At 29.0% G+C, this 26824-nt stretch overlaps 1 protein-coding gene across 2 annotated transcripts; it reads right to left on the minus strand.

The window, feature by feature from the left end:
* Positions 1-14333: 14333 nt before the first annotated feature.
* On the minus strand, positions 14334-14939 carry BDCG_16262. Of its 2 annotated transcripts, XM_045425515.1 has the most exons (2): positions 14507-14939; positions 14334-14436 (listed from the first exon to the last, which is right to left on the minus strand). In XM_045425515.1, the coding sequence occupies exons 1-2, from the start codon at positions 14764-14766 to the stop codon at positions 14397-14399; spliced, it is 300 nt and encodes a 99-aa protein (XP_045279412.1). In that variant the 5' UTR covers positions 14767-14939; the 3' UTR covers positions 14334-14396. The 2 variants fall into 2 exon arrangements, with proteins under 2 accessions (XP_045279412.1, XP_045279411.1); XM_045425514.1 differs by having other exon boundaries at positions 14334-14920.
* Between the last annotated feature and the right edge of the window lie 11885 nt (positions 14940-26824).

Genomic DNA, 26824 nt, shown 5'->3' on the forward strand with positions numbered 1-26824 from the left:
AAGAATATGATACTCATGTTTATATAAGAAATCCCGCTTCTTATGAATTCTTTACCTCTATTTCTATCTCTCATGTAATTAATAGAGTTAGCGGCCCTTGACTACATACATCTATATAGACTGAAGTTCATGAATACTATTTATAACTCAGCTTGAATACTATTATATATTTAATCTCTACATTTTATCTTTCTACTGTAAATACTTCTAGTAGTTAACAGTATATATTATATCAAGCTGCAAACACCTGAATAATCATCTGTGAGTATTTACTCTTACATTTCAAGCTCAGTCAGTGCCAGCGTGACTCAGTTGATAAGACTGGTAATCAAGGCCGCACATATTAGAGATGCATGAGTTCGAATCCCATCACTGGCATCTGTCACTTCTTACTCATGAAAGCTCTCATGTAATAGAGGCTGAGTCTAATTAGTAAGGCTTGATACAGAGTAGAACTCTCTACTGTAAGTCAAGTCACTAGTTAAGTGAGATTCTGTAAATACTTATCAGAGCTGATATGAGATGTCAATGTCTCACTATTCTACTATGCACCTGTCAAGGTTCTAATAATATAGAGCTAAGTCTAATATAGTGATTATATACTACTTAAGCAAGTTTCTAACTAGAACTGTCATCAGAGCCTAGCTTTCTCTCAAATACAGAGAATGATTTTAAAAATCACTTAACTAACAGGTTTAGACATATATCTAGGCTCTAGACAGAGCATTCTGATAGACTAGAGTCTGCAAGCTCTCTGTTAAGCTCTAATACTGGCAGAGAGAACTGCAGTTATTGAGTCTATGATTAGTCTCAAACACAGAGCAAGGTCACAACAGCTGATTGATAGGTCTATGAGTATCTAATGAGGCTGAGATCAGCAACCGGAAGCTTGATGTGTACTAAGTGAGCAGTGGCAGTCACTAACTAACACCTCTGGAAATTAGTGGCTGGCCTGAGAGGACGGACACAGTGGTCAGTTAATTATAGAGGGTTAAATGTAATTAGCTTAAGATGCATTCTGCGAGTGACTAGTGCCTGTAGTCTCTTTACTTTATCTTTTTCTTTATCTTTTCCTTTCAATTTCTTTCTATCTATCTATTTAATGTGTCTATCTTTGAGACTGTGTTCCTTTTCTCTTTTTCTTTGTCATGATATTGTCAAATGATTTCAAAGTATCAAAAGATGTTAAAACACTGCAATTTGTAAACAGTTTTTGTATTCTGAGCTGGAATTTTATAATTTTACATATCTGAAATTGATGAATGTATAATAGTTAACTTTACAGACATAGGAAAAACTCTGAGAACTAAAAGTTCTCAGATAGATATTATAGTCTCTGACTGCATACATCTATAATTGAAGAATAATAATAATAATAATAATAATAAGCTCAGTCAGTCAGTAATTATCTGTTATAACTGAAAGAACTAGAAACTTGTAGACTTCAATCTCTGTGAACTCTACTGCAGACACTCAGAAGCAGTCACTTGAATTATAAATAACTCTTATAAAAGAAGTCTAAGAGAACTTATTAATTACTTACAGAATATCATTCTCTGTATCTGTGATAGAGAAATTCTCTGAACTTATAAATAAATCAATCTCAGTGAAGAACATTCTTGAGCATCTTTTATAAAATCAAGCTATTTTTCTACAAGAAATGCTTACTACTTATAAACATTCTTAAACTGAGTTTCTAGATATAATCTTCAGAGATACTTATAAACTGAAAAGAAACTTTCTTAAGCTATGACTACTTAAGATTACTTATCAAATCACAATCTATAAAAGCTTTTATGAGTTTGTATTTGAAATTGACTCACAAGCTCAGCTATGTGATATAAAAGATGAAGAAGCTATTATTTATACAATGACAGATCTCTACTATACTGAAGTCAAGAACTGACTGAATTATCTAGAGAATGATTATAAGAGATTCTACTAATCTGTTCTTAAGACTTATCTAGATAATAAGTTGAGAGACTCTGTGAGCTGAACAGAGAACATCTGAGCTGCAATCATTAATATTAGAAAAAGAGATGAGAAATCTAATAAAGACTACTTACAGCACTTTATAAAATTATAATATGAATTAAGATCTATGAAAACAGGGCTCTGAAATAAGATATGAATAATAATATTTATAAAGAGACTGAATAAAGATATATAGAATAAGCTTATTAAGCAGAACTCTAAGTTCTTAACTCTGAAGAAACTAATAACTCTCATTTATCACTTACAGATCACTGTGAGAGTCATAGATCTGTGAAGAATGAATCACTGATTAGCTCTGTAAGAGTCAGAATAACAGAGAACAGATTTATCAGAGAAAGATAATAAGATACAGAGAGATTTATATCTGACTGCTAAGTAGAGAGAAAGAGCTTTATAAGCTTCTATGAACAGAGTATATAACAGAGAGATTAAGAAAAGAAGACTCTGTTTTATCTATTCTAAATCAGAATATCTCTGTGCAAACTGTCTGAATAAATTAAAATAGAAATTTGAGAAGTTATAGATAGAGTCAGTAACAGTCTTCTTAAAAGTCTTAAAGCTGATATCTGAATCTGTTACTTCTCTGATGAAAATACTTACTTATAAGAAGAGACTATATCACAGTGCTGCTGCTTTGTAAGTATGAAAAGTATTAATAAACTTAGAATCTCAGATCACTGTAGTGTCTTTAAAGCTTATAAAGTGAATAAGCTGAATAATGAAAACTGAGAATCTGCTCTTATAATAAGCAGAATGTGAGAACTCAGATCTGAGAACTGAGACACTTATAAGAGTCATCTTTAAATTACAAGATCTCTCTGAAATCTGAAGAAGATTTGTAGAAACTGTGATTATTATAAATATCACAGATGATATGTACTTGAGACTTGTATAACTTTAAAGATACAATTCATATATAGCTGTTCATGAGTCAGGTTTATACTTCTGATCAGTGTTAACAGACTTACTCACAGAGATAGAATCAGTTAATACTGCAGAGTTAATTAGAGAAGATAAGCTCATCTATATAATAACTTTACAAATGTCTGAGAATCTTGTGATTATGAAAACTGAGCTTCAGATATCAGAGAAATACTGAGATCTCACAGAGATATTTAGCTCAGTAAAGACAGCTGAGCTTTCTTCTCACTATAAGAAGAATCTGCTAATAGATTTGATAGAAGAATAGAAACTCTTCTGAGAATTAATCTATTAGCTCTCTCATTATGAGACAGAGGTCTTGCAGGTCTATATAAAGAAGAATCTGAAGAATGACTTTATCTGATCTTCACAGATCTCTGTAAGAGTCTCTGTGATATTTGTAAAGAAGAAGAATGAAGATCTCAGATTATATATAGACTATTATAATCTGAACTTTAAGATAATGAAGCCTCACTATTCTCTATCTCTGATTAAGAATATGATTAACTGTCTTATAAAAGCTGTCATATTTATATAACTGAATATAATTAATATATATACACAGCTGTGAATACAGTCTGAGAATGAATGAAAGACTGTCTTTAGAACTGCACTGAGATTATTTGAATATCTAGTGATGTCTTTTAGTCTGATTAATATCTCTACAGCATTTCAGTTTTTTATTAATAAATCACTTCATACATATCTGAATGTCTTTGTGATAATATATCTGAATGATGTGATAATGTACTCTGTAAAGAAGAAAGAACACACTAAGTATGTATAAAGTGTATTGAAGATCTTAGATGAGACAGAACTGTATATTAAGCTTATAAAGTATAACTTCAGTATCTATTGAATTAATTTCCTAGAATATATAATCACTGCAGATAATATTCAGATGAAATCTTTATAAGTTAAGACTATTCTATTATAACTGAATCTAACTAGTATTTATAAGATTCAGATCTTTCTGAGCTTTGTGAATTTCTATAGATGATTTATCTTTATATTTATAAGAAACTTCTTGACTCTTACAGATATGCTGAAGAGTGAAAATAAGAAGAAGTTATCTCATAAATAGAGAATGAAAAGATTATTAAGAAGAAAGAACTGTGAGAACTTTCTTATCTCAGAAGCTCATAAGATCTTTACAAGATTGAAACAGATATTTATAAATATAGTGATACTGTTTCACTTTAATCTCTTGCTCTTAATCAGATTAAAGACAGATGTCTTCTTCTTTATAATTTCAGAAATAGTCTTGCAACTACAGTTAAATAAGAACTAAATCTCAGTAATTTTTCTCTTATAAAAGATGCAATCTGTAGAGATTAACTATAACATTTATAATCAGAAGTTTCTTATAATAGTGAAGTTCTTCTATCACTGATATCAGTACTTTAAGAGTCTTATAACAGTGATTACTGTTAAAACTGATTATAACAGCTTATAATAGTTTACTTCAATCAAGAAACTCTTATAACAGCAGGTTCACTGAGCTCAGAAACTGAGTGAGTTCTGATTCAAGATAGAACATATCAAGAGAACTAAGAACTCAGTGAATGAATTCTCTCACAGGTCAGACTATGTTAAGAAGATCAGAATGACAGATACAGAGAGACTAGAGAAGATAGAAAAGCTTTATAAGATGCTTAAACTGAGTATTATAAAGAGATTGACTGAAGAGTCTCTTAATTCTCTATAAGAGAAGAAGAGAAAGAGAGGGAAGAAATCTATATAACTACTCTCTATAACACTGAGAGTCAACACTCTGAGAATCTCTGTGAGAATTCTTGAAGAGAATATCTATAATCTGAAGAGTTCACAGGCTTTGAAAAGCACTGTAGAAGATCTGATGCAAGAGAAAACAGAGTATAAGTCTTTACAAGATCTTCTATTCAGATTATCTGAACTGCAACTGAAGAATGAATATACTCAGTATATTTAGAAACTGCTTACAGTAGAGATCAATCCTGCAGAAATAAAGAATTGAAGAGACTTAAATAATCTCTTATAAAGAGAGAGCTGAATTTATATATCTATGAATGAGTTTCTATGTATAGAACTTATTAAAAGATATTATAACTCTTCTCTAGTAAGTCATTTTACAGATACTAGAACTTATAAGTTACTTATAAGAAAATACTTCTAACTAAAGATATGAGAACTTATAAAGAAGATAGTGAATTCTTATACTATTTATCAGAATTTGCAGATAGTGTGATTCAGATTATATAAAGAACTTACTTCTCTACTCATTCTGTGAGAATCTTGAAAATAGCTAGAAATGAATACTCTTGTAGATCTCTCTGAAAGTAAGAATATATATAATATTTGCTTTGACAGTGTGCTGATGATAGTGAATTACTTCATCAAGATAACACACTTTATACTCACTTATAAGAACTTGAAGTCAAAGAATTTGACTTATATCTTTATCTGTGATGTGATCTGATTGCATGAATTGTCTATAAACATTATCTCAGATAGAGAATTAATCTTCACAGAAGAGTTCTAATCTAATCTGATAACTATACTGAAGATCTTGTAAGATTTAAGCATGACTTTTCATTAACAGACAGATAATCAGATAGAATATCTGATAAGTATATTAAAACAGTATCTGTGATACTTTGTTAATTACAATCAGAATGACTGAGTGCATTAATTATCACTTACAGAGTTTATATACAATAACTTAAAATATGTCAGTACAGATAAAACTCTCTTTGAGATGCTCACTGAGACTCATCTGTGAATAATCTTGATGAATATACAAGAGTATACTATAGAGTATAATGATGTCTGTGAACAGACTGAGAGAATTCAGAAGATCTGAGAGAAAGCTCATGAATTCTTGAGAAAGATCTAAGAGTATCAGAAGAGATACTATGACTTCAAGCATATTATAAAGAGTTTTAAAAAAGATAATAGAGTCTGACTAAGTCTAGAAAATATTATTATATAAAGATCTAGTAAGAAGCTGAATCTCTTATAGACAGAGTCTTATAAGATTATGAAGAAAATTAGTTTACAGTTCTATATATTGAAACTGCTATCTAAATTGTAGATATATAATATTTTTCATATCTCTTTATTTCATAAATATAAGAAATTCTTAGAAGAGAACTCTATAACTCATCACTCTATCTATGAAGGACTAGAGAGTGAAAGAGAATATTAGATCAAAGAAATTATTAACTCAGAGAAGTAAGATTATAAGCTCTGATTCAAGATTCAGTGATAAGAGTATTCTGATAAGATGAATAAGTTTACTTGAAAATTATTCAAGCAGATAAGATATCTGCAGAAGCTGAGATATAACTTTTATACTATAAATTCTGATAATTCAGAATAATATAATCTTTACTAAGAATCTGATTGTGATAAAGATATTAACACTGTTATTTAGAAGCTCTAGTCTATAAGATAATGAGTTTCTACTGAGATAAACAGTCTGTGATATATACAAAGAGAAGAAGAAATCATACTCTTATTAAAGCTAAAAAATAAGAAAATAAAAACAGAGCTGTGAACACAATTTAGAGACTAATAAAGAAAAAATAAAGAAAACTCACACTTACATTCTTAATATTCACAATATTTAATTCTCTCACAACTATTAATTTCTCTCTTTAAAGAAGTAGAGAGTATTATATCTGTGATACAGATAATTATTATATTTAATATGAAGACTGTTAAAAATGTACAGACTTCAGAGAAGCTGAACATCAGAGTGTATACAGTTGTAACAGAGTCTTAAGAACTGATTATCTGTATATATAATCAGATGTCTCTTATGAAGCTGTATCTACTTTCTCAGTTATGCTGAAGTATTCAGTCTGAAAATAATTAAAATATGAAGAGAGAGCTTATCTGTTTAGATTAACTTATGTTATAAATTCATAGCATTTACATTGTCTTAATTATCTGGATTTTGCAGGTACCTGAGAACTCATCTCTTATTAACAATGAGATTGTGAAAATGCATCACAGCGCGAGAACTATTGATAGAAAATCTAGACATATTTACATATACCTGATCAGAGATTGTATGAACAGAAAGAGAGTGATTATAGATCTGTAGAACTGCAGAAGACACTGATAAAACTGAGAGCTTTACAAGAACTATCAGCTAAAATCTGTAAGAAATTACTTATGAGAAGATTTACAGTAAAGAAAGAGACTATACTGCTTGAAGTCAGAAACTAATCTGAGAAAGATATAAAATTGACTGCTGATCTAAAGATCAGATGCAGTGATGAGACTGAGAGAGATAAAGTTACTGTTATAAACAGTAGTATTTCTGCTTCATCAGCTAATAAAAAGTGATCAGAGAAGTTATAGAGATACTCACAAGAAGCTCAGTAGCAGTTAAATATTATTTATAAAGATATTGAAATTGAAAAAATTTTTATTCTTGAGAAGTTCTTGAATCAATATACAGACATTGTTAGAAACACTTTCTCTTTATTATCTGAGTGAAAACACTTCACAGATAAATAAGAATACTTATAGTTTATAAAAATAAGAGCTGTTATAGAAAAAGAAAAAAGAAGATGAGATTTTATAGACAGATTTGAAATATTTATACTACTCTAGAGATATTTACTTATACTAGAAGTGATTCTACAGAATAGTCAGATCACTCTAGTAAATAAAGAGTAATTATGAATTATAGATCTGAATCTTTCTATATAACTATAAAGAGTAATTGCAGACTGTAGATATCTTGATTCTATAATTCTACAGAGTTAGTGAAATAATGAAAAATTCCTCACAATTCTATAGTATTAAAGAACAATGATTTATAAGAATGAGTGAAAGATTAACTAGTGAATACTTCTCTTTAATAAGAATAATCTCACAGAGAGTGATTCATCTGTAAGATGAATCTGTGTAATAATTACATAAGAATCTTATAAAAATAATTAAGAGTCAACTGAAACTCTTCTGTATAAAAGATATAAAATGAATCTGTGTGATAGTCAGAGAAGAATCTGTAGATTATAAAGAATCTTATAAAATAAGAAACTGAGTAACAGACTCTTTTTTCTTTATAATAACAAGAAATCTTTTCTCACTGAGATTTTTTATAAATATAAAGAGTTTTTAGTGAGTATCACTGCAGTGCTGAGCTGATTCTATGAAGTCACTCAGTGAAAGACTTCACAGACAAAGTCTTAGAGAGAGAGAAGTATGTAAGAAATTCTGCTTCTTACAAATTCTTTATTTCTATTTCTATCTCTTATGTAATTAATAGAGTTAGCAGCTCTTGACTATATACAACTATATAGACTGAAGTTCACAAATACTATTCATAACTCAGCTTGAATGCTATTATACATTTAATTTCTACATTTTATCTTTCTACTGTGAATACTTCTAGTAGTTAACAGTAAATATCACGCCAAGCTGCAAACACCCGAATAATCGCCTGCGAGTACTTATTCTTACAGTTTAAGAAGTGTTGAGTCACTTGAGACAGTATTAACTCTATATAAACACTGAAAAATACTCATTCTACATACAGGAGATTGATTTCTTAGATTAAATTATTAAGATAAACAGCATTTCAATGAACAGGAGCTGAGTCTTCACTATTGAGAACTGACTGATACTATGAATGTACTGTGAGATGCAGATGTTTCTAGAATTTGTAAATTTCTACAGACAATTCATTTATATATATTCACAGATTACTGCCCCTCTTACAGATCTATTAAAGAGAAGTGTGAAAGACAGAAAAACAGAACTGTTTACTCTCATTCAAGACACTGTGTAGATGTTTACAGAATTGAAACAAGCTTTTACAGATAGTACAATGCTGAATTACTTTAATCTCAACTTACTCAGTCAGTGTAAGACTGATACATCTGAGAATGAAATCTGTGAAATCTTTTCACAGTTGACATTGAAGACCTTTCAAGATTGAAAGAATCAGAGAATAATTACTTCTGAAGAAACAGATAATGAATTGTCTGTAAGAGAAGACTTTTTCACAGAGTCTATAAGACACTGTGAATGAAGATCAGTGATCTTCTTCTTCAAGAAGTTATTACTTATACAGAGAAGATATAATACTCATAATCAGAAGATATTAACAATTATCAAATTCTTTAAGATCTGGTAACATTATCTTCAGAGTAGTAAGTACTCAGTGCAAGTTCTCACTGATTATACAAATCTGTGTTACTTCTTAATAACAAAGAGCTTGATAGAATATTAAGCCAGGTGAGTAAAGCTGCTTTCAGAGTATAATTTCCATATTTAATATCATTCAGATCAGCTTAACTCTGCTGACACACTGTCTAGATAACCTGATTATAATATCATTAATACAGAGAAGAATTCTATAAAAGAATCTCTGTCATCACTTTAGAAGAAGCTGACTGCAGAGAGTTAAGATTCTCTGAAGCTCAGAAACAGTGTCAGTAAGACAGCTGTATAACTCAGTATAGAAGATGAAAGAAAACCTGAATCTCTGCAGAGAACTGATACTGAAGATCATAAGCTTCTCATATCATATCTTATAATTATTGAATTGATAAAGAATAAAACAGTCTACAATCTTTTAATCTGACTACTTTTAAAATTTATTAATAAATTACAGAAGAGGAACATCTCTACTGCAGCTTAAATTCAGAAGTTAAAGAAGAAAGAATCTGATTTAAACTTGTAAGAGACAGATTCTGAGTAGAGCAGTGCTGCTAAGAAACTAAGTTACTAATAACTAGAAGAATATAGACTTCTACTACTGAATAATTCAGTCTTCATTTCTCATAGTAGAGCAGTGTGTCAGAAGTTATTGAGAATTCATCATAATAATTCTCATATAAGATACTTCAGATTAGAGAAGATTGAGAAGCTTCTAAAATATAAATATATTTAAAATAAACTCTGAGCAGATATTAAAGAGTATATTAAGACTTATAATATCTGTTAAAGAATAAAGATTCTGTAGCATAAGTAATATAATGAGTTAATATCACTGCCTGTTTCAAAGAGCTTATAACAGAATCTATTAATGAATTTCATAGTTGATCTGCTGAAGTTAATAAGAGTTAAAGAATATGACTCAATTTTAATCATTGTTGACTGCTTTACAAAGATAATCAGATATATCTCTACTTATAAAAAGATTAAAGTCTCTGAATTGACTGATCTGTTTTTAGATATCATTATTTATAATCACAGTGCTCTGAAATTGTTGATAACAGATCAAGAATCCCTCTTCATCAGTAAGTACTGCTTGACTTTTTACTATTATCTTATAATAAGATGTCTTCTCAGTACTGCATTTTATCTGCAGACAGATAATCAGACTGAATATTAAAATCAGACACTAGAACAGTATCTTTAAGTATTCTATTTATATTATTAAAATAATTGACTTAAACATCTTCTAACTACTGAATTTGTATATAATAATATAAAGAATGTACTCTTAAAGATATCTTCTTTCTATACTTATTATAAATATAATTCTTTATTACTCAGTGATATTGTAAATGATATTTTAAAGAGAAGAATAGACAGTCAGAATATTAAACAGATACAGAGAACAGAGTATTTCTCAGTATTAGAAGTAAAAGTGAGATTGAAACTTTTGAATAAAATTCATGAGAAGACAGTGAAAAGTATTCACTTTACTCAGAAGTGATAGATAAAATACTATAATTGAAAACATCTTTCAATAAAGTTCTTGATAGAGAATTAAATACTACTTTTAGCAAAGAATATCAAGATAATAAGACTGTATAAGAAGCTCAGTGAGTGATGACTAGAATCTTTCTTAGTAATAAGAGTGATGAATAAGCAGATATATAAGTTAAAATTACTCACAGAATTGAAATTAATTTATTCTATTTTTCATATTTTCTATTTAAAGCTCTATAAGTAACACTCTGAGATAAAGTCATCTCAGCTGAATAATATTGAGATTGAGAGTGATACTGAATATCTTATGAAGAAAATATTAAATAAGTGAATATATTACAGTAAGCTTTAATATCTTATAAAATAAGAAGATTATTCATTATCAGAGAATTCATGAAAACTGCTTGAGTATTTGAAAAATACTGAGAAAGAGATTGTAAGCTATGAGATAGCTAGTAGAGACTGCTCTATTACACATCAGAGATATTAAGTAAGAAATACTGCTTAAGACTTCTCATTTTTTCTTAAAGAGTTTTTAGAGATAATTTCACAGTAATAAGTCAGTGTCTTATAAGCTCTGTAACACTCTTCTTCTATTTTCTCTTAAAGAATTTTTTAGAAGTGTAATGAGACTGTATAAGTATAAAATTCCTGAAGTAATTAGAGAAAAGAAATATTTGAAATTAATAAAAAAAATTAATATTATCAATCTGTAGACTGCTGCTATTCTAATGAGACTGCAGCCTGCTGAAAAAGTAAAAAGAGAGAATCTCAGAGTCTACTCATTAATAATTATACTCTTATTAAACTCATTCTTTACTGTTGAAGTCTCTGACACTGATATCTTTATCTATTGAGAAGTTAGCACTGCAGTACTGCAGAGAAGCATGCTGTAGAAGAGTATAAAAGATACTGAAAGTATTAATTTATTAACTTATAAAGTATCTCAGTTATCTGCTTTAACTGAAGTAAGATTCTCTTTAATTAGTAATTAATCTTTATAATACTTTTAACAGCAGTATTAACTAATCTCTTCTTAACATCAGTTATTCTGAGATGTTTTTTCATCTCAGAGATTCATGCTTTCATCTTCTTTTACAGATGAGTAAGAGAAATCTTCTCAGTCTTGATAAAATTTATTAATACTTGAAGTTTTGAGACTCTCACTCTGTACTGCTTAAGCATCTAAGCTTCTTATCAGAGCTGATATGATATCTTCTTATAGAGTAGATAATACTTACAGAGAGATAGAAGTTATTATTACAGATATAACAGAAATAACAGAAGTGAGAGAAGAGATAAGTGTATAAGATTTCTCTCTTCTTCAGCTGCTTAGCACAGTACAGATAAGTAATAATATTAGTCAGAGACTGCACTGAAGCCTTCTTACAGAGAGAAGATAAAGAAACTGTGAGACTCTACAGACTTAACTTAGCAGTATTCTGAGCAGAGCTTAGATATATTATAAGAGAGAAACTACAGATTAAGCTTCTTAGAGCTGTTGTTTTCAGAATCAAGCTCTTTTCAGAGTTCTCTCTGAATGATCACACAGAGTCATACATTACTGTGTTAATTAAGAGAGAGAACAGTGTTGTAACAGCAATGAGAGAGATAGAAGATGAACTGAACACAGATAAACTAGCTGATAGAAGAGATAATATCTTACTGCAAGTTGCAGCTACTATCATTACAGCTGCAAGAGATGCAGAAGAGAGAGAAGATATAATAATAAAAGCAGTACTTTCACAGCTCATTGACACTGCTATCTCTTACAGTCTCTCTTTACTTTATCTTTTCCTTTCAATTCCTTTCTATCTATCTATTTAATGTGTCTATCTTTAAGACTGTGTTCTATTTCTCTTTTCCTTTGTCATGATATTGTCAAATGGTTTCAAAGTATCAGAAGATGTTAAAACACTGCAATTTGTAAACAGTTTTTGTATTCTGAGCTGGAATTTTCTGATTTTACATATCTGAATTTGATGAATGTATAATAGTTAACTTTACAGATATAGGAAAAACCCTGAGAACTAAAATTTCTCAGGTAGATGTCATAGTCTCTGACTGCATACATCTATAATTGAAGAATAATAATAATAATAATAACACTGCTATCTCTGTCTTCAACTGAGCTTTCTTAACACAGAGATCATAGTCACATCACAAAGATGTTTATTACTTACTAGAAAATGTCAGAATAAGCCTCTTATTATCTCTTAAGAATAATGTTCTCATGCACTCACTATTACAGATGAAGAGAGGGAAGAAAAATATTTCACAGAGAGAGAGATCTTTTCAAAAAATTCTATCACTACTGTTAACTTTATCTCTTAAACACATTACTTTTGCAGAGAATTTTATATATAGAATGAAATATAATGAGTGATTTATAAGTCACTTATTAACTATATTTTTCACATTTTAAATTGATATATAAGAAACTCACTTATCATGTATTTAATTTAAATGAAGATGAGAAAAGAAAGATCTACACAGTCAGTAGAAAAACTCATCTATTTCTTTATATTATATATAGTACATACACTATTAAATTGATTGATAATTATTACTATATAACAAAGATAATTTCTAATTCAGTAATCTTAAGAACATTAAGACTATATTCTTAAAGAGAAGAGTATTATGATATCTCTAATTATATTATAATCTTACTATAATTTTATATAACTTATTACTTTTATATGAATAATTTTATTTATTCTGTAGACTATTTAAATCAGTTTTTAATCACTCTATAATATTATTCAGATATATCATAGAAAGATCTGATTGATAAATATAAGAATCTCACTTCTATATAAGATTAACAGATTACTTTTTCTTAGTAGTAAGACACTGCTGAGATATTACTTCAGCTATTCTTACTTATGAAATAAGAGAAGAGTATCTACTGATTATCTATATAAAATAACTAGATACTAACTTCTTATAAAAGAGATCAGTGATTCATTTTTCTTCTACTGAAATATATATAAAAGTTACTATGTATCTTATATAATTGTCTTAGTATACTAAGTATTATATCTGTAATATTCTTGTAATAACTCTGTAGTCTACAAGCTCACTATTTAAGTAAAATAGTTAAGCTTATTTATACAGCTTCTTAAATAACTATCTCTACATAATATCACTGACTAGTCACTACTTCAGTTTTATTACATTACATTCAGTTCATTCTGTGAGAGAGATTGAATATGATTGATTATTATTATTATCTAACTAGTAGCTAGTAAAAGCTAAATATATGTGTGTAAGTCATGTGAATTAGAACTTGTGTAGTAGCTTCAACACTCTCTCATGCTACACAGGCCAGTTAACTCACACAGTTAAAAGTGCTCAAATCATTCAAATCTTGCAATAATAATTAATTACACAAAGTAGAGTCTAGTTTTCTCATAAGAACTAGCTTCATACATGCAAATACACGCGAATATGCAAGAAAAAACACTTAAATTCATTCTTTCTGTATCTGTATTACCCCCTCAGTCATCTGAACACTGCAGGGTCTCATTTCTCATATTTTTGTCATTTTATTGTTATTGTTATCGTGGTTATCATATAGGCACACTCAGTGGCCTGGTTATCATGGGTTATCGTGGTTATTATATAGGCACACTCGGTGGCCTGGTTATCATGAGTTATCGTGGTTATCATATAGGCACACTCAGTGGCCTGGTTATCGTGGGTTATCATGGTTATCATATAGGCACACTCGGTGGCCTGGTTATCGTGAGTTATCATGGTTATCATATAGGCACTCGGCATAGGTCATCATATGAGCAATCGGTGGCCCGGCATCATATAGGCACTGGGGCCTGGCATCGTAGGCACTGTGGCCTGGCATCCTATAGGCACTGGGGCCTGGCATCGTAGGCACTGGGGCCTGGCATCATATAGGCACTGGGGCCTGGCATCATATAGGCACTGTGGCCTGGCATCATATAGGCACTGGGGCCTGGCATCATATAGGCACTGGGGCCTGGCATCGTTATCGGTATTTCCATCGTTTTGGCGTCGATATTGGCGGTCATCATGAGCATCATTAGAAGACTTGCTCAGTATTGTAGCATACAGATGTAGCAGCATCATCATCATTGACCTTCTTTCTATTCTTTCAATCCGCAGGTCATTTCTCTGGGTGTTCAAACCAGCAGCTTTGTTCATCATGGTCTTCCATATCTTCGCGTTCTGGAGAATTATCTTGGGCTTGATTATTGCATCATCTTCGCGCGGTTATTGATGTTGAAAAGGATTCAGCTATCTGATTCTCTGTAGTCTCTTTGCAGTTCATCAATCTTGTATTGACAGGCATTTGATATGGAGTATTTGAATGAAAAAAGCAGCTATTTGAAAAGCTTATTGTATGATTATTGCATGATTATAATGCTTTGTAGAAGTGCAAGAGCTTTATAATCTTTAAGAGAGGTTGAACATGATTGATTGTTGTTATTATCTAACTAGTAGCTAGTGAAAGCTAAATATATATGTGTTGGTCACGTGGGTTAGGGCTTGTGTAGTAGCTTCAACACATTCAGTGATTGCTTATATAATCAGAATTTGATAATAATTATTAATAACACTCATGAAACAACTAAATACATTCTTGTATAAGTTTATTCTTCACTTTCTCATGAAAACTACACTTCTCTGATATACTGTGATCAGAGATATTAATCTGTCTGATAATTCTATGTTTTATAATCATGAGTTTCTTAATTATTTCTTCTTATAATTGTTCTCAGTAATAGTAATAAATATCTCAACTTAAGTTGAACTTTCACTTCATTTTTATCTCTATCAATAAAATTATCAGAATATTACATATTATCAGTATAATAGTTGAATATATACACTCAATAATTTTTCATAACTCTAGAATTAATTTAACATGTAAATTCATTGAATTATCTTGAAAATAGCAGCTAAATTCAGTTTTATAAGTATATAGTTTTATCTGATTTTCAGTTGTAATCAATATATATAAGTTCTGTTTCAAAGTTAGTATTATAGTTCTATATAATATAAAGTATTATCAAAGATTATTACTTACTAGAGAATTATATTTTACAATCTTTATATCTTAAATATCTGCTTATTCAAATCTCTGATAGTTGATATTAGAGTAGTCTTGAGTTAATTTAATATATAAGTCTTATTTCTTCTCTGTTCAATCTTAAGAAGTGTAAATATTAACTTAACAGAAGAAATCTAATAGAGCTGTTATAGTATAGTACTCTATAAAAGATTATTCAGTTTTACTATAGTAATATATCAGTTTATTTCTTACAGTAATAATAGCCTGTACTATAGTATTATTTCAGACTGAATTTCTTTTTAAGTGATTCAACTACTTCTTAAGATAAGTAAATAAACTGTTATATACTTATCAGACTGACTGCAGTATTAATATACAAGTAATTGAAACTATCTTTATTATCTTATAAAACTGAAACAGTAAATTAATTATATATTTTAACTAAGTTCACTTTATATTAGAAAGTTTTAATATCTGAATCTTTTCTCAATCAGAGTATTATACTTAATAATCAATTATCTGATATAATTGAAGAGTCTGAATAGTTATTTTATATATTGAACTCTATTATATTCTAATATTCTGTATTATATTCATTATTATTATTATTATTATTATTATTCTTCAATTATAGATGTATGCAGTCAGAGACTATGACATCTACCTGAGAATCTTTAGTTCTCAGGGTTTTTCCTATATCTATAGAGTCAACTATTATACATTTATCAATTTCAAATATGCAAAATCAGAAAATTCCAGCCCAGAATACAAAAACTGTTTACAAATTGCAGTATTTCAACACCTTCTGATAGTTTGAAACCATTTGAAAATATTATGACAAAAGAAAAGAGAACATAGTCTTAAAGATAGACATATTAAATAGATAGAGAAAAGAACAGAAGGAAACAAGTACAGTAAAGAGAGACTATAACAAAACAAAATTATTAAAAGATAATGTATAGCTGTTTTAACAGACTATATCTAGTCAATTTCCACCTCTTCATATTCAGATACTTCTGAATTCAGTCATTTTCTTGTAGCTGCTCTAGTTTCTGATAGAAAGTCTATTAAGTATTTAGTTCCTGTCTCAGTTGAGAATAAGAACCTCATATTTAATTGATTTAAATCATACTTCTTCTTTAATCTGACTCTGAGACTATTGTATAATGCATAATGCATTACAATATGCTCAGGATTTTCATTCACATTGCAGAATGAGCACTCTGTTGAATCAAATCTATCATCAAATCTTTGTATATAAGATTTGAAATAACCATGTCCTAGTTTCAGCTGAATTATAGATGAGAATATTTTCTTTTTACATTTAATTGAACAAGATTTTCACTTTGATTTTGTCTCAAATCTTGAATAATGTATACTCTTCTTTTGTTTCTACCAGCTTTCATTTCACTTGTTTAAACAAGATTCTTTTATCTTTCTCTTTATGAAAGATCAGGACACTGTTTTTTGAATAGATCTGCTTAATTCTGAATCCTTTTTTGCAGCTGAATCAGCCAATTCATTGCCATGAATATTCATATGAGCAGGAACCCAATGCAGATGAATTATCAGTTTTGATATTCTTCTCTTTTGAATTTTCAAAACAGAGTTTAAAATCAGTTCAGGATTCATTTGATCATTATGAATCTGACTATTTCTAAGTCTTTTTAAAGCAGCTTGACTATCAGAGAATATCCATGCCTCTTTCAAATCATTTCCTCTTTTATGAGATTTTATTTCAATGAGTTTGAAAGCTTTCACTATTGCAAATAGTTCAGCATCAAAGACTTCAGATTCACAGCCTAAATTCCAGAAATCTGAGATAAAATTAATACTATCTTCAGTATAAGCAATGCCTGCGCCTAATCTATTCAAATTCTCATTTTTTGAGCCATCTGAGTAGATCAGAATAGAGTCTTTTATATTAATTGTAGAGATCTTCTTCAAATGCTGTTCATATTCTCTCTCTTTAGATAGTTCACTTATTTATAAGTCTCTGAGAGATTCCAGCTTTTCTCTTCAAAGAGATATCTTCTCATGATCAATTTTCTCAACATTTAATGAAGAAAATTGATTCTTAATAAGTGAACATAGTCTATACAGTTGAGAGAGCATTTTCTTTAAAGTATTATTCTCATTTCAATCAAGAAATCTATTCCAATCCAGTTCATTTCCTGAGTTAACTAGTGGAAATGAAGAAGAGACTCTTTCTCTGATTATATGATTTAAGCTCATCTTCATGACTCTCAGAGCATAGTTCATACAGGCCTTTTCAAATTGAATAGCAGGAGGTGAAATTGAAGCTTCAATTTCCATTGCTTTAATAGGAGATGACTTGAATGCACTCAGAATTCTTCTCAAAGCTCTGTTTTGTAGACTTTGAAAGAGTTCAGTGAAGTTTTCTTGATTGTTTCATCAAACTTGAACTTCATAATCAGCTACTGAGGTAATACAGGCTATGTATAACTATCTCATAGCCTGAAAGAATAGACCTCTCTCAGTATTTGATAGTCTGATTATACTATTCAGTAGTCTCTCTGCCTTGATGATTCTTTGTTGAATATGATATTTAAAATTCAGCTTGGAGTTTAATCATACTCCTAGCCATTTGACATTTAAACTGGGTTTAATCTCTTTATTCAAAAGAGTTAGACTTAGTTCTTTCTCATTAAATCTGGAAAAAAAGTGAATTAACTCAGTTTTATTCATATCAAATTGAATTAGATTGATATCTGCTCTAACAAAGATTTTCTTTACTGCTTTCTCAATCACTTCTAAGTTCTCTTTGATTGTCTTTGAACTATAGAGTAGACCAATATCATCTACATAACTTGAAGATCTCACTATTTTCATCTCTCTATTCTTGAATAGATATGCAGTGTATATTGCAAATAAAACAGGTGAGATTGAAGATTCTTGTGATACTTCTATTTTTATCTCAGTTTTATCTTGTTTTCTTCCATCAAAGAATAGTTGTATAATTCTTTTAGACATGAAACAATTGATCCATTTTATTGGAGAAAGTGGCAGTTTTAACATCTTCAAAGTTTGAATCATCTTAGACTTTGACACATGATCAAATGCATCTTTTATATTAATAAAAACTGCAGTTGAGACCAGGCCTTCATGCTTTGCTACTTGAATATCATGAATAACTGAGAGAACAGTATCAATTGCAGAACATTGTTTTCTACCTCTCATTTATTCACTAAATAGAAGAGAATCACTAATAGAGCTTATAAAAGATAATCTAGTAGCTATTATCTTTTCTAGAATTTTTCCCAAACAGTTCAACAGAGATATTACTCTATATGACTTAGAAATTGAAGCCTTTCTATTAGGTTTTGTAAGGATTACTCCAGTAGCTTCTCTCCAGCATTCAGAATGATAATCATTTTTTAAGAGATTGAAAAAGAGCTCAAAATATTCATTCTTCAAGTAGAAATATGTGTTTTGAATAATTGAGTGATTAATTGAATCAGGCCCTGCAGCAGTTTTAATTGAACTTGAGAATATTGCTGACTCTAGTTCATCATATGTAAGCTCAGGCCATTCTCAGTTATTTTCATCAATATATTCATGAAATGACATATTCTCCTCTTCTAAATGTGATGATGAGTTTTGAAAGAGAATTCTCATAAAAGCTTGATATTTTTCCTCAAAAGAATTTGCTGTATATAATTCATTCTGAAATTCATATTCTAAGGTTGGAAGCTTTGCTACACTTCTTGTTTTAGTATAGTTAAAGGCTTTGAAAAGTTCTTTTCCTTATGCTTCTTCAAGAAATTTGTTCCAGCAATCTGTTTTGACTTTTTTAATATCTGAAAAATATTCATTTTGAATAGCTTTGAACTCTTCATCAGATATTAAGTGATTCTTTCAATCTCTCTTAGCAGTGGCTAATTGCTTTCTTTTAGAAGTGATATTCTCATTACACCAAGGTTTGAAATACTCAGAAGACTTTTTCTTTGGAATATTTTCTTCAATACTTGTTAGAAGAATAGATGTAATCAGCTTTGCTCTATTCTCAAGCATTTCATTTAATATATCTTGACTTTGATTTCAATAGAGCTCACTCTGTCTTTCAGATTTCAGCTGTTTTACTCTTTCTTCAACTGCTTTTCAATCAGCTTTTTCAAAGTTATACTGATTAGAGAGAAGAGGATTTTCACTTCTTTGTTTTTCACTCAGTTCAATATCAAATTGAATAATCTCATGACCCGATCCTGAGGTTTCATTTGAATCAATAAACCAGTTTATAAGTCTTTTTTCAATTAGATTTTGTGACATGAAAGTTAGATCTATAATAGATTTCTGTTTCATGTCTTTTCTAAAGAATGTTTGTTGATCAGACTTGTTAACTAAATCTATTGAATGCTCAAAAGTTCATTCAATCAGTTTATCTGCTCTTACTGCTCTGATGCACTCTGAGTTTCATCAGGGATGATGTGCATTGAAGTCTCCTGCAATTATAGAGTATTTTAAGAGAGTTATATTCAAAAATCCTCTATCAATTGTTCAGGTATTGTTGTTTTCTTTCAATGATTTTTCATTATAGATATTTATAAGTTGAATAGTATCAAACTCATTATCTTTATCTATAATGTCACCCACTAGAATGTCAGAGTCAGATATGATATCAAATCTCAGATTAAATTGATATCTTGATCTTTTTCTCCCATAGATTGCTACTCTTGATTTTATCTCAGATTTTTCAGGAAGAAAGTAGTAATAGCTTGAATGAGAAATGATGTACTTTTGCTCAGTATCAAAATTTGGTTCTTGAAGAAGTACAAAGTCAACTTTTTGTTCAAATGCAATCTGAAGACAAGAATAAATGCAATTTGAGTTTCTATTCACATTATTTTGAATAAATGTGATTTTTGAAGAGTTTTTAAACTTTTTTTGTTGTTTTTGTTGTACATTCATACTAAAAGAGAGTGAAGATATAGTAGAATCTAATCACTATCATCAGATAGTAGATTATAACTATTTTGAAAAGCAGGAATCTCAACTGCTTGCATTCTATCTAGTTTATTATCAGAGTCATTTCTCAATTCTCTAATCTTAACAGGTGTTTGAGGATTCAAGTTCTGTTTACATTTAGCTGGAGAATTGAAGTTTGAAGATCTAGATAGTTGAGAGTTTCTTCTTTTTGAGCTTGCAGTTATGAATTTACTAGCTTGACTTTTCTCTTCAGTTTTAGATTTACTTTGAGCTTCATCTTTTCTTCAGTTCTTCTGAGTTCTTGGAGTAAATACACATTCTTTTGAGCTAGATGCATGTTTTTCTTTACAATTGAAGCACTTAAGCAGAGTATGTTGACATATTTCACCTCTTTTTGAGCATGTTTCACATTTATGCTCACTAGTTTTGTGATCTCTAGCACAGAATGCGCATTTTGAGTCTCTGAAACAAGAGATTGCAAAGTGTTCATATCTTTGACAGTTTGAACACTGTGTTTGAGCTTTGAGATTCATTCTTGAATCTTTGTATTCATGAACTCTCATTTTCAAACCTGCTACTCTTACTTCAGAGATTCTTGATTGTTCAAGTGTCTTTGTATATACTAAAACAGAGGCATTTCTTCTGCTCTGTCTGAACTCAATTGAATTAAGTCATACAGGCTCTTTTCTCAGTTGAATAGAATTGTATTCTTCTAATTCATTTTTGAGAAGCAGCATTCCTTTCTCACAGTCAAAAATTTCAACTGGAATATCATGAAGAATGAATTTGTCTCACTTTTCATCTCTTTCAGATAGAATTGTTGTATTCAGTAGAGATTCTATTGCTGATTTTCAGAGATTCTCATTCTGAATGAGGAATTCTGCACTGAATTCAGGCATTGTAGTCAAAATAATAGAGTTTTCAAAGAAAGATGGCTCAATTGAAGCTATGACTGGTTTTTGAACTTCAATATCAGTCATTAACTGAGAAAAGAACTGCTGGTTAATTTCATTTCTAATTCTGAAAATGAGATTTGAGTTTAGCTTGTTTTTTTGCAAGCTCTCCTGATTTGAGACTTTGAGAATAAGTCTTCTGTTTCTGGAGATTTGAAAGTTCTTCTCTTTTTACATTTCTTTTTTTTCCTTTCTATGAACAGAGGTCTGAGAAATATTCTTCTCAGTTTTCTCAGAATTTTGAGCAGATTTTGAACTAGCAGGTTTGAAGACAGCAGATTCTGCTACTTGAGCATATGTTTTCTTATAATTTGAAGAAGAAGATGAAGAAGTAGAAGATGAAAAAGAGTCAGTGACTGTACTGAAAGATTTCAATGTTTTTTGAATTGTGTTTGAAATTTCAAGTTTGAACTTGATCACTTCTTGTAGTTGTCTAGTCTGAGCATGAATAATTAACAGAACTTCTTCATTCTTCTCACTCAGACACTGTTTTCCAAGAATTTTGCTTGCTTTTTCCAGTTCCTGTATTTTGAGAACTTGTTGTTTCTCTATTTCTTCCTTCTTTCTTCTCTTTAGAATTTCAATCTCAGGAATGGCATCTGAGAAAACATCTTTTTCAACTGAGTGTACTCTTGAACTCATTTTACTCACTGAATGAAAAGTTGGTCAGACTGTTTCAATTGAGAGATTTATCAGTATATTTTCAAATGAAAAGTTGATCAGACTGTTTCAATTGAGAGGTTTATTAATCTATTTTCAAATGAAAAGTTAATCAGAGTGTTTCAGTTGAGAGATTTATTAGTCTATTTTCAATTGAAAAGTTGGTCAGACTGTTTCAAAAGAAGAATGAAAGACTTTTGTGTATAAAATATCTGATTTTTTTTCACACTAGTTCAGTAACTAGGTTAGATTTTTGAAGAGAATCTAATAAACTAAAAGTGATTTTTAAGATAAATTAATAAAATCTTTACAAACTCTTTCTTAGGATATAGTGAGGAAAAGTATGATATCAATTGATAATAAATCAGATGATATGACAGTTTTTGAGAGAAAAACTGATAAAAAATAAGTTAATTTTTTGCAGAGAAATTGATTAAAACTATTCAATTTTATTCTAAATCATTCAATTCTTCTCACACAACAAGTGTGCAACTCAAATCAGTTAATAAAGAGTGTAAAAGAGAATTAAGTATTAATAAAAACTCTTCAGTCACTGAAAAAGTAATTCTTACTTAAAAAAATATGAAATTATGATAGAAAACAACTCTGTTTTTAATTCTTTGTAAAAATATTGTGTAAAATTCAGAGAAAAACACCTTACTTTTTCAAGAGAAGTAAAAAACTATTTCTAAAATCTTTTTTTTTTTGCATTAACTACTGCAGAAGAATGAGATAGAAACTACTAAGATATATACTACTGTATACTCTCTATCAAGAGTTTCTCTCTTCAGAGTCTTGATATTATAGAGAATATAAGTCTGTTTCTATATAATAATATAAATATTGTCAGCAGGATGTAGAGAAACTGATTATTTATATCTTAAAATAGAAGACTTTGTCAATGATTATATCAATATAGAGTTAATTCTCAAATTCAATAGAAATCTAGTGTTGCTATTCTCAATCTCTTACAGAATCTATTGAATATTGAGATATTAAAACTAGATTTAATATATCTCACTGTGCAGAGATTAAAGGCTCAGTCAGATCTTGAGATATACTGATTTTATAGTTGTTAATATGCTGTTGACTCATTGTTCACTGATTATGTATTGAATGCTGTTACTGAGATATCTTTTTGTATCATTCTGCTGAGAATGAGTCAGATTGAGAGAAGTAGTACAAGAGTAAGCCTTGATGTTGAAGTCTAGATACACTAGTGATGAACTGTGAAGATTGCACTTCAGAAGAGTTCATTAATTATATACTTGATATTATTGCTGAGATATCTTTTTATATTTTTCTGCTGAGAATGGGTCAGATTGGAAAGAGTGATATGAGGGTGAGACTTGGTGTTGATGTTTTGAAACATCAAAGATGGACAGGGTTTTCGCGGAGATCACTTCTCAGATATCTTCACAACTACAGGTCGGGGATCTTCCAAAATTGAGAAGATTGGTGCATATGGCTAGGTCACTTCACCTTACAATTTGTATGGCACTCTGGCCCGGGGTTGTGGTGTGGTAGGGGAGAACAGGGGATAATCCCACACAGGAGCTTCGAACAACGTCTGGTTCATGTTTGGCTGGATAACTCCACCACCACACAGGGTATGCGGTCGGCGATGGGGTCAGAATGCTCGTATGATTGAGGGCTTTTCGATGGATCTATCGGCGGGTTCTTATTCGAAAAATCGAGCGAGTTCGTGGTGGAGCGGTTTGTATTATAGAGTGTGTTGTATTATATTCAGTGATATGATTGATTTATTTATTTATTAAATATTATGAAATTATTATTATTATTTAGAAGAGATTTAAATTATATTAGTAATATTTTAAATCTGTGATATTTAAATTATTAGTTAATCTATTCAAAATTAACAGTAGTATTATTAAAAAGCATTATTAAAAAACAATATTAAAAAGTGTTATTAAAAAACATTATCTTTTATAAAGTAAATGTAAAAGTTACTTAAATAATCATTTTTATCTTATTCTTATTTCAAGAATCAGTTATCTTATTATACTTTATCTTAATATTAAGATTCTTTATCAGTGTTTATATTACAAGTTAAATTACATAAGTAATACAGAGAATATAATCTTATTTATTATTTCAGAAATACAAAGTCAATTTTTACTTCAAACTCTCTATCATAGTATAGTTCTTCACAGCATTATCAGTTATAATTATAAGAAGACTGAAACTAATATCTTAATAGTTATTTTTAATTACAGTTATTAATATTTTTATTATATAATTCTCAGTACAACTACTGATCAATAATTTAAATTTCATTAATATCTTTTGATAAGTTCAGTTCTTATTAATATAATAACATATAACTCTTATAAATGTAAGATTATTTATACTAGTTTATATATTCACTGTGAGTGACACTTTTCAATGATTCTTCAACTCTGATTCTAGATATTATATATTAACTTTATAGTATATCTTAAGATTGAACTGAAGCCAGAATCAATATAAAATATGAAGATTTGAATTAAGTATTTAAAGAAGTATTCAGAATTCAGGATTTTTAATTAATTGAAGAGAAAGATTCAGAGATATATATATATAAAGTAATTATTCACAGAAGTTATTAGATAAGAGTTATGAAATCAGAGTACTGATATATAATTATTTTTACATGATTTTCTTCAAATTAGAAAGTTAGTATTATTAAAAATTATTATCTGATAGAATAACTTATCAGCTCAGTAGTAATTTTCTGATTATTTTTCTTTTATTATCTATATTCTGATAACTTTAAATGTCAGAAAATTTCTTCAGAGTTATAATCAGTTTATAATAAATGTTTCTGAATAAAGTTACAGTAATTATAGCAGAGAGATAACTCTTCAGTAATCAATAATATAATCTGTTGATAATTATTTCATAGTTCATCTCAGTATTTGTGTTAAGTTTTTCATAAATTTTATAATCTGAAATCAGATGTGAAGAATGAAGTAATTATTCATTATAATTGAAAGAGAGTATTCTGTGTTAAATTGTAAATAATATAGACTTTGTAATTTATAGTAATTTCTTAAAAAGTTTATAGATCTTTAATAGAAGTAAAAGAAGTGAAAGAAGTGAATTCAGAATATATAATAATAATTTAAGAAAGATAATAATTTATTTTCAATAACTAATCACTGATGTGTGTAAGAAGAATTAATATAAGAGAAAATAATCTTGTTTCTTAGCTTAGTTATAATTTTAATACTATCTCAGATTGAATATCATCAATATATAAAAGTAAATAAACAATCTTAATTAATCTCTGTTATATTTCTTGAAATATATTAATATTGTGAAAGAGAGTGTTATTAAATTATATTATCAGATAATATTATTAAAAATATATTAATATTATAAATATTAATGTTGAAAAAATGTTGATACTTATATATTATAGTGATTTATGAATTATGATAGTTAAATATATATATATATATGTATTATTTCTGACTTGATTACAACTTGTACAATAATTTTTAAAAACTTAAAATTAATTTCAATTATTAATAATTATGAACTTATAACTAACTAATATAAAAAGAAAAAAACTTTTTCTACTTATTATCTTTCTACTCTTTCTTATTTTTCTTATCATTCTTTATAATTCATTTCTCATTCTTCTTCTTCTTCTTCTTCTTCTTATCTGAGATAATAATCATTTCAAAATCTCTCTTCACTGTCTTCTCAGAGAAGAGTTCTCACTGCTCTTCTTCAGCTAGATCAATCTGTATCTGAAAATCCTGCATTTTCTAATCTACTATCTCAGGTTTCATCTTAGTGATAAGTAGATTAATATACTCAGAGAGTAGAGCTGTCTTCTTAATACTCTGAATCATGAAGTATATATAAGATCTGAATAAGATCTTAATTCTCTTCTTCTCTATCAGCTTCTGCTAATCAATTAGAGAATAGAAGTATTATTAAAAATTATTATCTCTCAATAAATAAAAAACTTATCAGTTTTAACTTCTTTATCTCTTACTTTAACACTCTCTCAATCTTCTTCTACTGTTACTTATTTATAATAACACTCTTCTTCTCTCTTTCTCTCTTCATCTTAGTCTCAAATCATTCTCAGAACTTCTTCTGATCTCATTACTACTGTATAAGACTCTTTACTGTCTTCTTCTTCAATCTCTTATAAGCAGTATTATTCACATTATTTCTATACTTCGTTCAGTTTAAATCTATCAGAAGTATTACTTAAAATCATTATCATTTTACTTTCTTACAGAGTCTTTTCAAGGTATTATAATATATCTTATAATCTGTCTTCTCTTACTTAAATATCTTCTTCTTCTCTCTCTTCAATCTGTGACAGTGCTCATGCGCCTTGATAGTCCGCAGAACCGTAGAATATTTGAAGAGAGATGATAGAATTAGACTGACTGTGTGACCGTGTCTGAGATCAGAACCAGATTTTTTGATAGTCTCATTACCAATTCAACTGATTTCATTTCACAGTTTTAACATTAGATAGTAGTTTCATACTGTCTCAGTGAGACTTACTGTCTACTCTTATCACATTTTTCAAATGAGATCATGATTTTCACTTCTCAATTTAAATTATTTTTATTGCTTTAAATGACTTTAAATCTCATTT

This window comes from Blastomyces dermatitidis (assembly GCF_000003525.1).
Source record: "Blastomyces dermatitidis ER-3 genomic scaffold supercont1.1, whole genome shotgun sequence".
Taxonomy (NCBI): domain Eukaryota; kingdom Fungi; phylum Ascomycota; class Eurotiomycetes; order Onygenales; family Ajellomycetaceae; genus Blastomyces; species Blastomyces dermatitidis.

What these genes read in the sequence shown, in the direction of transcription:
- BDCG_16262 (XM_045425514.1), bottom strand. Translation starts at nt 14,766, where the DNA reads ATGATGAACAAAGCTGCTGGTTTGAACACCCAGAGAAATGACCTGCGG.